Source organism: Carassius carassius, chromosome 5 (assembly GCF_963082965.1).
Source record: "Carassius carassius chromosome 5, fCarCar2.1, whole genome shotgun sequence".
Lineage (NCBI taxonomy): Eukaryota > Metazoa > Chordata > Actinopteri > Cypriniformes > Cyprinidae > Carassius > Carassius carassius.
Window position 1 is genome coordinate 22,793,827 of NC_081759.1, and position 15,250 is coordinate 22,809,076.

General features: G+C 36.8%; 3 protein-coding genes across 3 annotated transcripts; 2 read left to right on the forward strand and 1 right to left on the reverse strand.

Moving 5' to 3' along the window:
• The first annotated feature begins 674 nt into the window (after positions 1-674).
• On the forward strand, positions 675-5,370 carry lysmd3 (LysM, putative peptidoglycan-binding, domain containing 3). The gene is made up of 3 exons (XM_059550161.1): positions 675-865; positions 1,693-1,962; positions 4,120-5,370. Exons 2-3 carry the CDS (start codon positions 1,699-1,701, stop codon positions 4,759-4,761), a joined length of 906 nt encoding a protein of 301 aa, XP_059406144.1. The 5' UTR covers positions 675-865; positions 1,693-1,698; the 3' UTR covers positions 4,762-5,370.
• Positions 5,371-5,553: 183 nt separating this feature from the next.
• Positions 5,554-9,146, reverse strand: polr3g (polymerase (RNA) III (DNA directed) polypeptide G). Its single transcript, XM_059549140.1, has 7 exons — positions 8,888-9,146; positions 8,692-8,821; positions 7,912-7,980; positions 7,778-7,837; positions 7,637-7,698; positions 7,408-7,533; positions 5,554-5,668 (listed from the first exon to the last, which is right to left on the reverse strand). Exons 1-7 carry the CDS (start codon positions 8,996-8,998, stop codon positions 5,582-5,584), a joined length of 645 nt encoding a protein of 214 aa, XP_059405123.1. The 5' UTR covers positions 8,999-9,146; the 3' UTR covers positions 5,554-5,581.
• Positions 9,147-9,671: 525 nt separating this feature from the next.
• mblac2 (metallo-beta-lactamase domain containing 2) lies at positions 9,672-12,108 on the forward strand. Its single transcript, XM_059550163.1, has 2 exons — positions 9,672-10,318; positions 11,349-12,108. Exons 1-2 carry the CDS (start codon positions 9,877-9,879, stop codon positions 11,732-11,734), a joined length of 828 nt encoding a protein of 275 aa, XP_059406146.1. The 5' UTR covers positions 9,672-9,876; the 3' UTR covers positions 11,735-12,108.
• The last annotated feature ends 3,142 nt before the right edge of the window (positions 12,109-15,250 follow it).

Sequence of the window (15,250 nt, forward strand, 5' to 3'; positions counted from 1 at the left end):
AGATTTGTTTTTATATTTTTTTGATAGGACAAACATTCTCCATAATGTAGCCTAACAGGGTGGAACTTTAAGAGTGGGACAAGCAGGATAACATTTCAATAACTAAAAAAAAGTTAGGAGTGAGAGTTGAAGCTTACCTCAGTTTGTACAGATGAATTCCAGTGGGAAAAATAAATTATGTCACTTATATAAAATGGTCTCAATGAAATTGCAGTCGGTATTTGGAAGGTGTGAAAGTATGTACTAACAGGGTGGAAAATGATTTCAGGGACACGGTTATTGAAGAACATTGTAAAAAAAAAAACATTTTCAAATGATTTATATGTATGATTAGAGGTAGTTTAGCCTAGTAACATAATTAAAACAATTTTTAAAAAATCATTTTATGGTTTATATTTCTTGTGGAAGTTGACTACTTTGCAATGAGGACATAATACAATTTAATGCATATATCAATGAAAAGGTATGTCAAATACAAAATAGTATTTTTAATTTCTATTATCCCTTTTTAAGTGATAGGCCTAAAGAAGACCTACATATACAATTTAAGCCAAATCTTATAAATATGCGATTAATTTTAGAGAAAATATGATTAAATAAATCATTGGGACATAAAAGTCACTTTATAACAGGAATAACCCAAGATTAAGAATAATCATCATGTTTATACGTACCCGAAGTTGTTGATGATGTAAGGGAAACGCAGAACGATGTCGATGATGTCAGTGCGTGCTCACGCTGTCTCTGTGTTGACGTGGCTTCTCAGTCTGTCTCCAGTAATCCAGCAGCTGAAGTAATGAGGCACATAGCGGAAACTGGAGAATGCCATAATCACTAAGGCCAGCGGACCACATTCGTTTCTCAGGTAAACCGCACCAAAATGGTAAACAGAGGATTATCGAGCGCTAGTTTATTATCTGAAATCGAAATGGATAGTAAATCACCGTTTGTTGATCTAAAGTTTGGTTAGCATCATTAACGTTAGCACGAGATCATTGACCCTGTTTACTATAGAGGATTTCAGGGTGTTAAGTATTGTTTAATAACAGAGTGATATGTTTACAGGAATTGCGGCATTATTCTGCATTCCAAGATACTATTTCGTTTCTTTATTCAGATGAGATATTAAAGTTGTGTTGCGTAACGCTGGCTAAAATAAAATGCTAACTGAGCTACTTAGCCTTTTTATAAACCTTATTAAGTGATTTTATTCAGTACTCATAAGTTAGCTGTTTCGCGTTTGCTTCGTGTGCTTAAAAACTGTTAGGTCAGATGTCTTGATTGTTTTCTTGAAGATAAAACGTGTATGTTAATCTTTTGAAGTCATGTTTACATGCTAATACATGTGTAGCTGCTAGTCAGCGCTACCTGCGAGTGCCAGGCCACGTAAGAAATCCAGTTCACATGGAAAAACTGGTTAATTTTTTTTGCTGTTTCAACATAAATTAGCTAGTAAAAATTCCTAAAATAGCTTCTGTCAACGTCGGCCAAGGTTGAATTTGGTTTTATCAGCAGTGCTAGCTGTTGTACACTGCAGAGTATGCCAACTAAGATACCAGTGTTAATCCAATTTTTCCTAACCTCAGCTATTTCCAAGTAACGTTAACCTCACAACCACCAAACAGAGTAGTTTGTGAAGCACACGCATGTCCAACAAAAACTTCATTCATCTGCCTTTTGTTCTTTTTACAGTGAAAAATGACTGGAAGGAACCAGCACAATGGTTTCCAGTTTGCAACCACAGTGCAGCCACCCACAGGTGGTCACATGTCTGCTTTTGGACACAACTCAGAGACTGACTTCTCCGAGGAGGATGGAGAGACCTTTGAGCTGCGTTCCAGAGGCAGGGAGAGGCATCACAGGAGCACATCTACAGATCGCAAGGACGATATTGTCTACTTGATACGGGACATAAAAGAGGGAGATACGCTGATCAGTATTTCTCTGCAATATTTCTGTACTGTAAGTCAGAGTTCCCTTGTTGTTTTTCTGTTTCAGTATGTTCATAGAAATGCAACAGGCATGACCATGAAATCTTATGTGAATGTAAAGTTTATTGTTGTATAACATTATACTTGAAATCTAGAATAATACTTTTATTTATTAATTCAATCTAAAATGTTCATTTTAAAGGGACAGGTTTATTCCAAAAATGAAAATTTTGTCATTGCTCACCCTCATGTCGTTCCAACCCTGTAAGACCCTGATTCATCTTAGGAACACAAATTAAGATATTTATAAAATCCAAGAGCTTTCTGACCCTCCATAGACAGCAAAGGTCCTACCACAGTCAAGGCACAGAACCATAGTAAGGACATCGGTTAAATAATAAACCATGTGACATCAGTGGTTCAACTGTAATTTTAGGAAGCTACAAGAATACTTTTTGTGCACAAAGAAAACAAAAATAACGACTTTATTTAACAATTACTTTCCTCCGAGTTACCCTGGCACCATTTTGGAGAGTAAGATGATGATATTTTGGTTTCCTCTGAATGTAAACAAGGTGCAAGCACGTATGTTTTACGTCAGTTCTACGTCATCAAACAATGTATACCTGGAAAAATAATGATCTGACTAAACACTTATGTATCGAGTTTTGGCAATTTCTGCATAGTGCAGATGATCTTGAATTAGTGAAATTTGCAACTTCAGTATTAAGAGATTATACAGCTATAATGATTAAAATTAACAAATTCCGGCTGGTCCTAAAACAAACTATTTGAAATCAAATGAAACCTTGTTAAGAGAATGAATGGTTATTGTACCAATGTCCTTACTACGTTTCTGTGCCTTGACCGTGGTAGGACCGTTGCTGTCTATGAAGGGTCATATTCTTGGACTAAATGAAAAAAAAAATCTAAATTTATGTTCTGAAGATGAATGAAGGTTTGGTTGAACTATCCCTTTAAATCCCCCCTGCAGTCACAAATTTTGTCCCTTAAAACTTGTCTTCGATAATCAAAGTTATGACTTTTGCGTTACTTTTTGAATATGGGCTAAGCTTGCTTGTTTGTTTTTAATATAAAAAGTTAAATTTTTAGCAAATGTGAAAGCCCTTTCACACCATAAAGTCCAAGGAATAAGCCTCGGCCTGAGGAAAAGTAAATCCATGTCTGTACTGTAGAATGCAGAAGTTGTTTCAACACACTTTAGCAATATAAATAAAAAAAACAAGGTCAGCAGCAAAGACAGTGGTTAATAAAATGGGATTAAATACATAAAAGATATTGGTGTTAACATTTCATTTTTGATAGTTTTGCATCATACTCGTTACTTGTAATGCATTCCCCGCGACAATGATTGTAACTTTACGTCATAGAGGAGAGGTGGATCTATAAATATGCAAAATATTTCCATCTCCATTCCACATACCTAACATATTTTCCGGACTATAAGTCATACTTTTTTCATAGTTTGGCTGGTCCTGCGACTTATAGTCAGGTGCAACTTATTTATCAAAATTAATTTGACATGAACGAGAAAACATTACCATCTACAGCCGTGAGAGGGCGCTCTATGCTGCTCAGTGCTCCTGTAGTCTACCATAGCATAGCGACTTGTGTCCTCGTCATGACGTATTTTTGGACTGATACTACTTATACTCAGGTGCGACTTATAGTCCGAAAAATACGGTACTTAATTTTCCCTTAGTTAGCAAAAGTTAATGCTGTGGTATACGTTACACAGTGGCAATCTTGGATTAATGGTTATCGCTGTCGTTCATTGCAGTTTTTAGAATTAATACATCAATGTATTTATAGCCTAGAAATTGCTCTCCCCTAATAATCACAGAAAGGTTGTCACTGGTTTTACTTCATTCTGAACCTCACAACGTTCCATTGTAATCAGTAAAGCTCTACACTGTACATTATTTACATTGTGTCTGCACCTTGTTTGTTAGACTTACATTTGTTTGTGCCGACCACAAACTGAATTCTACATCAACGTCACAAGTTATGTTGCCTTCTGCTTCACTCTGTATTTTCCCATTGCTCCATGTTTCTTAGTTGTTCTCTGACATGTAAAAACAAAGCAGTCCTGCCCCCAAATATATATATAAATATGTAAGGTTGTTGTCGTCAGAGATAGTACTGATTTTCATTCTTGTTATCTCAGGTTGCAGACATAAAGCGGGCCAACAACCTTCTAACTGAACAGGACTTTTTTGCACTGCGTTCCATAAGGATCCCTGTGAGAAAGTTCAGCTCATTCACAGAAACTCACAACACCACTCCCCACAAAAGCAGCTCACCAGGCTGTACTCGTAGAATCTCAGAGATCCTGATTTCTGGAGCTTCCTTAGATTCCACATCCTCTTCCTCATCTGTGGACAGTGTGGAGTGCTTCCTGCAGGAGAAGGACAAGGACATTCAACTTCTCGTCAAGTCATCTGACCCTTCCAGGAGCGGCCTGAACGAGGTTGTGTCCTTGCTGGAGCATCCGCTTTTGGGAGATCCTGAGCGTAGACCAGCCCAAAAGAAAGACCCATACTATGGTGCTGACTGGGGAATGAGATGGTGGACCGCAGTTGCCATCATGTTGGTCGTGGGCATAGTTACACCTGTTTTTTACCTGTTATACTATGAAGTTTTGATGAAAGCAGATGTTAGCCACCATACTACCATTGACTCTATCAGGCCCGGACCAACACAGGCAGCTGCTGCTGAGCCTCATGGGTTAGCACGGACCAGTGCTGCCTCTCACCTACAGCCTGCTCCTAAACCGCAACATTTTGTTAAGCATGAAGAGGAAACCTAAAGGAGCACTTAAATCACCAGGAATTGATTTGGAGACATTAATTGACAGTATAAGCGGAACCACATTTTAAGTTAAATTAACTGAAATGCGTGAGAGAATCGAGTAATCATGAAATGATTCCAGTCCTGTCAGCAATTGTCCTTGATGCATTTTGCAGTTGATTGCTGGTTTTGTTTTGTGTGTGTCCCTCATGAGCCAGTGTATCTCTGTTCCTCTATTAAGTTCGTAGTTTGCATCAATGGCAAACAGCTGATATGTTGTGTAGGATATTTGCTGCCACTGTCTGGTTGTCAGGGAAATAAACATGGTAATTTATTTTAGAAAATGTAGAATCCAGATTCAGTATTGCAACTAATGGTATACAAATTTTTTTTTTTTTTACTTTGCTTGTGAAAAAGAAAAAAAACTTAATGGAACCATAATGGATTCCTGTTTTTTTTCTTCTAGCAAGAGTACAGGGATGATTTGTAAAAGATTCTCAGACATGTTAGATTCCATTGAAGTAGCAGAGATGTAAGCATTTCTATGAAACATGGAGTACACTAATGACATTTGAACAGTATGTGCCTTCATCCTGTAGTTGCAGGTTGAAAATAAAGGAATTATATTTTAGTATCAGAATCTCCTCATTTTTAAGCTTTGAATTATAATCATTTATCTTAAATTATACCATAATAGAAAATAATCTATATAATTAATCTGAATCTTATTTTTATACCTGATAAATCTAGTGCCTTTATATAGTACATACCTATTGATACATAATTCTTCTGCACGCTATGATTTAATGTTTTTTTTTTAAATTGAGGGTATTTTTTTGCTAGTAAGTGGCTTCATCCATGTTGTCATCGCTTCCTCCCCCGTAATCATCGCCATCTTCAAAGTAGCTTGCTATGTAGTCATTTTCCTATGGGGAGAAATAAAATTATCATGCATTGAGCGCTTTAAGTGCTCATGAATTCTAAGTACATATGTTATTGATTATTCAAACATGACTGTCATGTACTAAAATACTCTGTGCTGTCAAATCAGTTGCTTTTAGCTTTGCACAGACATTTAGTTTTAAACATTCACTATTTAAAGGGGTCCTTGGATGCCCATTTTCCACAAGCTGATATGATTCTTTAGGGTCTTAATGAAAAGTCTGTAACACAGTTTGGATAAAATTTCTCAGTAGTAGTGTAAAACAACACCATTTATAAAGTCATAAACAGCTCAGTCTACTGTACGCCGTTTTATTGCATTCCACTTTAAATGCAAATGAGCTCTGCTGACCCCGCCACTCTCAGAGAGATGGTTTACTTTAGCTGCAGTCATCATAAAACTCCCTAATTCGCACATTATTAGGAAAAGTGATTTGCAAAGATGCATTAAAAATAAAAAAAACCTTACACACAAACATAGACAAATCTAGGTAGATCGGGGGTGCATTCGCTTCAGAAACAAATGTAATCCACTGCAGCTTCAGCGGCTCTGATGTCGGGAGTAAATGTATATATATATAGATTTTTTTCAGCCTGGTTCTCATAAGAGAACCTGTAGATTTGGTTTGGTCCTCACACTGCATATAGCGTGAACCATTAAATATAACTATATAAAAAATGAATTAATAGTTATATTATTGCACTTTATTTTATTTTTTTAAATAAAATAATAGTAAATAAACTAAATTGTGTGATAATATTAAAAATAAAAGGCAGTCCTAGTATTAAATAAATACATTCATTTTATAGTAAATTTAAAAATAAAATGCTTATATTTACTACTACTACTTTCTTTGTTTGCTTCTTTAAGAAGAATCGCTTTATGTATTGCCCCATTTTAAGTCGCTTTGATTTGCTGATTTAAACTTAAAATCAGCAGGCTTTTATTTTGGCAGGTTGCCGGCAAGTAAGTATCCGCACATCCGGATTTAGCGCTGCTGCTGATTAAAGAGCTCAGTGGATGAATGTCACAGTTTTGCATTGTGCTTTGAAAACGGCATGGCATAGCCTAGATTTATGCTTTCAGGTTGAAAATAAAACTTACATAGTACAGTTTGTGATCTAAAATGGTAATTGTTTATTAACAGCTGTCAGCCATGTCGGTACGCAAATGCGCTGTCAGAACATATTTATATAACGCATTTTTTATTTTGGTCGCGCATGCGGACCACTTATGTGCACCCCCGTATATATGGCGGACTGATGAAAGCTCACTCAGGGCGGGTCCAAGGTAAGATGCTAGTCCAGTCTGCTGAAACGCCACTGTCAAGTTAACAATGGCTCTGTGTAGTAAAGGCTACTCTGTAAATCACGCACATGATGGAATTTACCGCTGATTAGAGACCTGGCTACTGACCAGATGCACATCAATTATTGGCCGATATATATTGTGCACCCCTAATTTAACAAGATTAAAAAAAAACAAAAAACAAAAACACGCTGGTTAGATTTTGAGCATTATAGGGTGAATGTGTACACACAATGCAAACACACATTTCAGTTCAAGCATCTTGTAAAAGTGCATGTCGCATCCGATGACCCCTTTAAGTGTTATAGTTAGATTAAAGTTTCAATTAAAAATATACATTTCTGTTAAATTTTCACGTACAACATGTGACAGATGCATTTGAGGAAGAATGGTTAAATCTTAAAAACCTTTTACCTCTTCAATCTCGTCATCATATTCTCCTTCAATTTCTTCTTCTTCCCCTCCTTCCTCATCTTCCTTCTTCCCTCCCTCTGCTTCATCCTCCTCATCTGATTTTACATCTCCCTTCTTTTCAAGTTCCTGAAAAACAAGCGCAAATGAGACAACAGCACAATCCAAAAATATGTATAAATGCAGTTAATTTATTAAGATTAGTATGTGATGACCTACAACATGAACGTACATCAAGTTTATTCAACACTTCCACCTTGTCCTTACTTGAGATCTTTGTATTTTTCGTAGTATCTGTAAATATTTAAATCATTTACAGGTTTTTCAAAAATGCTGTTTGTTTAGTGATGGGTTTCTGAATTTTTGAAATGACCTCTTTTCTTTTTAATAATCTTCTTTTGTGGCTTCAGCTCCTTTGGAAGACGGTTCCAATCTACAAAAGGAAGTTTATCATTTGTCTGAAATTAGCCAATTTAAATAATAAATCACAAGTTATTCCTGTATTACCTGGTGTCCAGTTATCATCTTCAATTCTTTTAATTTCTCTTGTGTATTTCTCCTTATACCTCTCCACATCTGTGAATTATACTGGTGAGCACATTGGCAAACACTTAAAAAAAAAAAAAAAAAAAAAAAAGATCACTTCTAAATCTGACTTTTCGTATTTTATTTTAGATTAGATTAGGTTCAACTTTAGTGTCATTATGCAGAGTACAAGTACAGAGCTAATGAAATGCAGTTAGCATCTAACCAGAAGTGCAAGAATATAGTGTTTTATATACATAGTAGTGCAGAGTAAGTGAAGCTATGATTTACAGAATGTACAGTGGAGTTGCTATATACAGTATTAAGCAGAGTATGTACAGAATATAAATAAGAATGCAATGTAGGATAATAATATATACACATTATGAACAGCAGCATGTAGGGTTTTATGTACATTATGAACAGCAGCACTAATAAATACAGTTGGTTGAGTGTACAATAGGATTGTACACTCAACCAACTATATGTAACATTGTAAAAAATAATAAAACAATCAAATAACAAAAAGTCACAACTATTTTCAAGATTATACTTTCCCTAATCAGTTAAACTATTTCACTTAAACTTCGTTAAATAGATTTAATGTCTTCAGGCCACTGTTAAAACACAACATTGCCCAGTCAGTGCTCTCACTCATAGTCATCCACTTTTACAATATGATTATCTCAGAAATACTAACACCCCAAGTATGAAGCAATAGGTATTATGTGTTACCAAAATTAAATAAAGGCTACTACTTACCTCCCTTTCCTGCATGGGGTTTTATGTTAAATGGGAGATCTTTCATTCGTCCTCTCATCTCTTGTTTCAAAGCTCTCATATAATCTTCATCCTCTCCAGCTTTCAACGGCACTGGTTTATATTCAATTTGCTGAAAAGGAGCGCAGAATTATATCCCAGATGATGTGGTGCATAGGCTAGGAAGAAGACAACTCACTGGGAAGAGTGGAGTTGGCCCTCTCTGGGTTTCTGGCATGGACCCTCTGGAGAGACCCAGGGCCTCGATGTTGAAAGTGAATGCTGCTATTCCTCTGCCTTTTCCAGCCATTTTGGTCAGTCAAATATTCCTTATATTTCCTGTGTGATCCAATTGCTGATAAAATATCAACTGGCCAAAGTATAAAAATATTGAAGTTGTTTTTGAACATAATTACTTGTGGCGTTGTAAACGCATTGTGTCGTGGTAAATCACGTGACGTGCGAGCACCAGTGTTTTTTTTTTTGGCGTCACGTTTCGTTAAACCTAAAACGCGCCATTTATTAATTAAATGCCATTGCTAATGATATTTAGCGATGACTCACATTTCACTGCTGGTTATTTATGCTATATATAATTTTGTATGTGACGAATAAAAATCTTGAATCTTGATTTGGTAATAGACTTCGCTGGAGGAAGATTATCTTTGGACAATTAACGTTACTTCAAAATCTCAACTTTATTATGTTGCTTCATAAGACGCAAAATAATTTCGTATGGATTATTTTTTGGAAATGAGGATCCACTGCGTTCAAAACATGTAAGTTACGTTACGTGGGTGAGTAAATAATGGCAACATCCAATATTTCTTTAAAACTGTACCATTAAGGCAGCTGGACGCATTGGAGCAACAGTTATTTAAGGTGCAATTGCTTACCTTGTTCTGTCACGGCTTTTGAACGAATATAATGAGTAACGTTACCTGTATGCAATTAGAATTAAATAGGATTTTAGATGATTAATATGCATGACTTGGGTGGTGCCTATTGCCGCATTGACCAATAGTATTTCGACTCTCCAGCACGTCATGTCGTTACTCTCGATGACGTGCTGCGCTTGCCGAACAGGGTGTCAGCGACTACAGCAGCTAGGATTTGAAACCAAAATTTTAGGTTAACAGCCATGTATTTAATCTTTTATGCAATAATAACCTCTTGAATGTGTTAGAGATGCCTGCGACTGACTGGTACGCGCATAAGTCGCTGGAAAATGGCGTGTTTTGGATCCAGGAGCGGTTTTATGAATCGGGGAACAGGGCGAATATCTGGCTCATACGCGGGTCCCATCAGGACGTGGTTATAGATACCGGACTGGGTTTACGGAGTCTGCCCGAATACATCAATAGTAAAGGGCTGCTAGGGGACGATTCAAAGCGCAAGAACCCGCTTTTAGCCATTGGCACGCATGTGCATTTTGATCATTCGGGTGGGCTGCATCAGTTTCAACAGGTGGGCGTGCACAAGGCGGAGGTGGATGCTCTGGCTAACGGGGACAACTTTGAGACAGTGACATGGTTATCTGACCGCGAGATCGTGGAGGATCCATCGCCTGGATGGCGAGCAAGACAGTACAGAGTCAAGGCGGTCACACCAACACATATATTACAAGAAGGTGGGCTATTATACTGTTTGCATGACTATAATATCATTTTAATGCATACAACACTAAGTATGTGTGTGTGTGTGTACACTATTGAAACACTATTGCATAAATTACTCCAGAATACCGATGCATACTGAATTGCATGACTTCATTCTGGACAGCCTTGCATAATATATTTGAAGAGCTCTTGAAAAAGATCGAAACAAATCAGATCATGATTGACTCACCAGAGGCATGTCAGTGGTTAGTGAAAAGCAAGCCCACTGTCTAATATGGCTTCATTTCCTTGATGGTAAAAACACCATTATAGTGGACCATTGGCAGAAACTCAGCAGAATAAGATTACATCATACATTAGGCCTTTTTTTCATGTCAGTGCATCTCCAGATGTTAAGGTGACACACAGAATGTCTATAGTGTGTATTGTGTTGTATTGTACATGTTTAAATTAAAAATTAAATTAAATTTATGCATTTAGCAGACGCTTTTATCCAAAGCGACTTACAGTGCATTCAGGCTATAATTTTTTTTTTTAAGTATATATAGTTAAATTTAAATAGAGTTAAAAATGGATGCTTAGCTGAAAACATTTAATCAGTAAGAAAGTAGTCTTTGTGAATGCAGTCAAAATAAATTATTATATCTGGATTCTTATCCAGTAATTGACTGTAAAAGTCATGGAAATCTATTGTGGAAAAGGTGTGTGTACTCTGAATTATTACTGTGCCTTTAACCCTTCTTGTACATTTTTGTGGATGTTTAAAGGCATAGCCTGGACAGATGTAATCATTGTCAGCTTATATCCAGCAAACACACATATTTGCTTTTGAAAGTATGATTAAAACCTTTTACGTCAATATTTTTGTTCTTGAACCAGGATATCTCAGCTGTACTAATTATAAATGAACCCTTACCTCTGCATAATATACCTCACAAATCCTGGTCTTGTTCATCAGTCGATGCAGCTTCTGCTGTGTCAGTGCTGCAATGCAGTGACAATATCCATTTCCCACATTTCCTTCCTTTCCTCCTTCTCCAGGCGACGTTATCAACCTTGGAGACCGACAGCTTACTGTTCTCCACATGCCGGGCCATTCCAGAGGCAGCATTTGTCTCCATGACAAGGAGAACAAAATGCTGTTCAGTGGAGACGTGGTCTATGATGGATCCATGATTGATTGGCTTCCATACAGCCGGATAAGCGACTACATTCGTAGCTGCGAAAGGCTGGTTAAGATGGTCGATAAAGAGGAGATTGACCAGGTCATGCCTGGCCATTATAACACTTTTGGGAGCAAGCGTCTACACCGGTTAGCCTCCAACTACATCGCTAGTGCCGGAGCCTGCCACAGAGCCTCCACCTGCTTGGTGAAGTCCTTAGCCAGCCTGGCACTTCGAGCCTCCAACTCGAGAAGTGCCTGCTAGTAGTGATGAAAAGGACTACTATGCAACAACATGTCATTGCAGACCTCAATATATGAAAACACTGAGCAATACAGCGTGCTAATGATATACAGTATACAATTTGATAATATTATTTGTGATCAAGGATTAAAATAATGAAAAAATGCTGCATAATATCCATCAAAGCATCAAGAAGAATAGTAGACATTGTCATGTTTTAAAGGTGCTGTTTGTAATTTTCAACAATAATGTGTAGAGATATCTAAAGGACTAAAATAAATAAATAAATAAATACATAACCAGTTAAGTGCAAATCCAGCACCACGGCCCGTTTCATTGGTCAACTCAATCACACAGACTTTACTGATGCATTTTTGAGAGAAAAAAAATAAAAAGATCATGTATTGTTGCAATTTAGATTGTGACAAAGTTAATTAATAATATATTATGATAATACATTATAATAATATTAGTATTAATATAGTTCATGTTTTGAATTAGTTTTATATGATTTTTTTTTTCTTTTGCTTTCGTTTTCATTTTAATTTTAGGTACTATTGTACCATTTTTAATTATTATTATTATTATTTTTTTTTTAATTATTATTATTATTTTTTTTATTTTAACTCCGTGTGCTTACTATAACTCGTTTGGGTAAAAAAAAAATAAATAAATAATAATATAAAATGGTTTTGGACTCCACATTCCAGGATCAAATGTTTGGAGAAACTTCTTATTTTGGCTCAGTATTATTTTTTAAATTCCATTTTGGTCACTAATAATGTGGAAATTACACACTGCACCTTTCATAAAGAGTATCATCATACAAAGGTTTCCACAGGTAAAGATTTGGTATGTCTAGAGATAAAAAAAAAAAAATCCCTCGTAAGACACATTGTAGCAGACATAATCTTCCAGTCACCTCTTAACGTAATCTGATCTGTTTCAGATGAATTGTCTTTGAAGAGAAAGCGATGTGTTGAAAAAGAAATGGGAGACAAGATAAATTAGTAGCCAATTGTTGACTTGTTCTCTATGGCAGTATCTGCATGAGATATTGATGTAGCACAGCATGGATGCAGTGTTATTCTATTATTCTGTAGGCTCACAGTGTTGTGTGTGTGTGATCGAAGTGCGTTATCTACAGTACAAACAAAAAATCATGATCTTTCAGCGGCAGTAATATTAGTCCGGAAAACTGACTAGCCTTTACTGAAAGATGTTGAACAATGATTTTTGTTTGGTTTAGTTTCATAACACTGCCTCCGTACTAGTAGTTCTCTTTGCTGTGTGCTTCTTTGCAAACTGCACAATGACTTTGATTAATTTGTATTAGTAATTTTTAAATTGAAGCACATAAGTCAACGTGGGTGACCGTAGGTAGTCGTGAAAGCCAAATGTTGTTTTTCCCTCTCAATAATTAACTGCCCTAGTTTAATCTGACATAATTCAAAGGGCCTCCAAAACATATTTTGTGAATGTATGAAATTAAATGATGTATAAAATGAGATGATGGTGGAGCTGTGAGAATGGCTAACATCAAGTCACTCATTTAAGTTGCCAAACTACAAATATGCTGCTTGACTTTTTTAATGTAATTTTCATAATGCTGACATGTCATTTTCACATCATGAATTGGAGAGTAGAATGTGTTTGTGTGAATGTGATGGACAGCGATGTAATATATGTATTCTGAATCTACAGTTGAAGTGAGCATGTACAGTATATGTGCACTATGTTTCTGCTCAGGGATCCCTTGAATCCAGGCAAAATGAGCAGAGCTAACACTATATTTAGTGCATCTTGGAGAGTAAACAAACTAATACCTCACAATGCCTTGATAACAACTGTTGTAATGCCCAGGCACCTGTTTAACAATATACTCACTTTCAATTCTGTATACATTGAGTCTTTGTGTTATTCTTCTCTTTCTGTGTTTGTTGATATTATTTAAATTGTAGTTGTGCAATGTGTCAAGAGAGAATTTCACTATTCTATTGGTGTTTATACCCCTCTGAGCAAAAGTAGTACAACCACAAGATGGAGACATTGACCCTGTTATACCAGCACGTTTCCAGTCACATTGGAAATACAGAGCTGAAGTAGAGGAGCATCAAACTAAAGTCAGTGATATTTGGCAAAAGTCCCTCCTTTTTAAAATTCCCCAAAGAAGTTGGCACTTCCTTCGTTTTAAAAACTTGACTTTTTCTCACATATCACTAACCACAAGCCTTTTCCCCTTAGGCTAGTCATGATGGATTGGATGTGACATTAATTTCCTTACAAATCTCTTGAAATATTTTTTGGGCCAAGTTTTGTTCTGGCACTGTGTCTTTTGAAATACATACGTTTGGCAGTCACAGATCTGGTTGAAATTCCTAAGTACTGTTTGACACGGCTTTCAGTCAGGGTGAATTGATGGCTGCTGACAGATGGCTAATTATATCCAGGGGAGTATTTGTCTGACTTGACCTACAAGAGGTGGTTACTGTTATTTTTAAAGGTGATAGGGCTCCAATGAAATGATGGAGTTTCCATGAGAAAAACGGAACAGGCTCTGTTCGCAAACAAGCTTGATTAGATTTTGGTAAGCTTACATGACTGACTTAGAAATGGATTTTGTCCTTTTGGCTTGAATTCTCATACTGTGGATATTCCGCGTGGTTTACATCAAAGATGGTGGGGATTTGCTGTAATATTTCAGTGTGGTTATTGATTTTGTATGGAATAGCCACAGCAGGCTTTTTGCGTGAGTCATATGTTGATTCCTGGACCTAGAAAACAATGAAAAGTATTATTGACCATAAAGTTGACAACTGAACTGAAACCGTAAAAATGGAAAGGAAAGACCAAACAAATGTTGCATTGTTTCTAGACATCTCTTCATGGACCTACGTACAATTGAACTATAATGTCATCTTGCATTAGTGAATGTGATCGAGAGCCTGTAACTAACGTGCCAGATTTCGTCAACTTTTCTCCCCTCCCGCTGGCTGTTTTTCCCTCTAACCCCACTTCAGTAACAAGACATTGTATCCCGCAGGCAGCCAGACGGACATTTGATGCGCGGTCGCCACCGGGGAAGCGTTGTTTGACATTCAGCTGCTCCCTACATTATCTGCTAATTGACAGCCCCTATCTGCCCTCCGGCGAGCCAAGATGACACGTGTGGGAAGGACTGAGTTGAGGGGGGAATAGGGAAGTGCCAATCACCACCAGATTATCGTGAGCGAAAGGATGGTAATGGAGCCTTAAACTGACCTGGCTGCTGCAGGTTTTGTGGGTTAATGGTTGATGGTGCAACAACACCAATATGATGACCTCTTCCTCCAAAGTACTACACAAATACTTTCAGTCTTTCAGATCTGCGATGTGGTTGAGGTCAACGAGACCGTAAGGTGTTCTGTTTGTCATTTTAAAGTCTGCATGAAATGAAAATTCACTACGGAAAAAGTCGCTACGGAAAAAGTCTCTTTTCACGAAATACTGAAGCAAAAAATAATCCTTAATTGTGAATTTTTGTAAAGCGCATTTGCA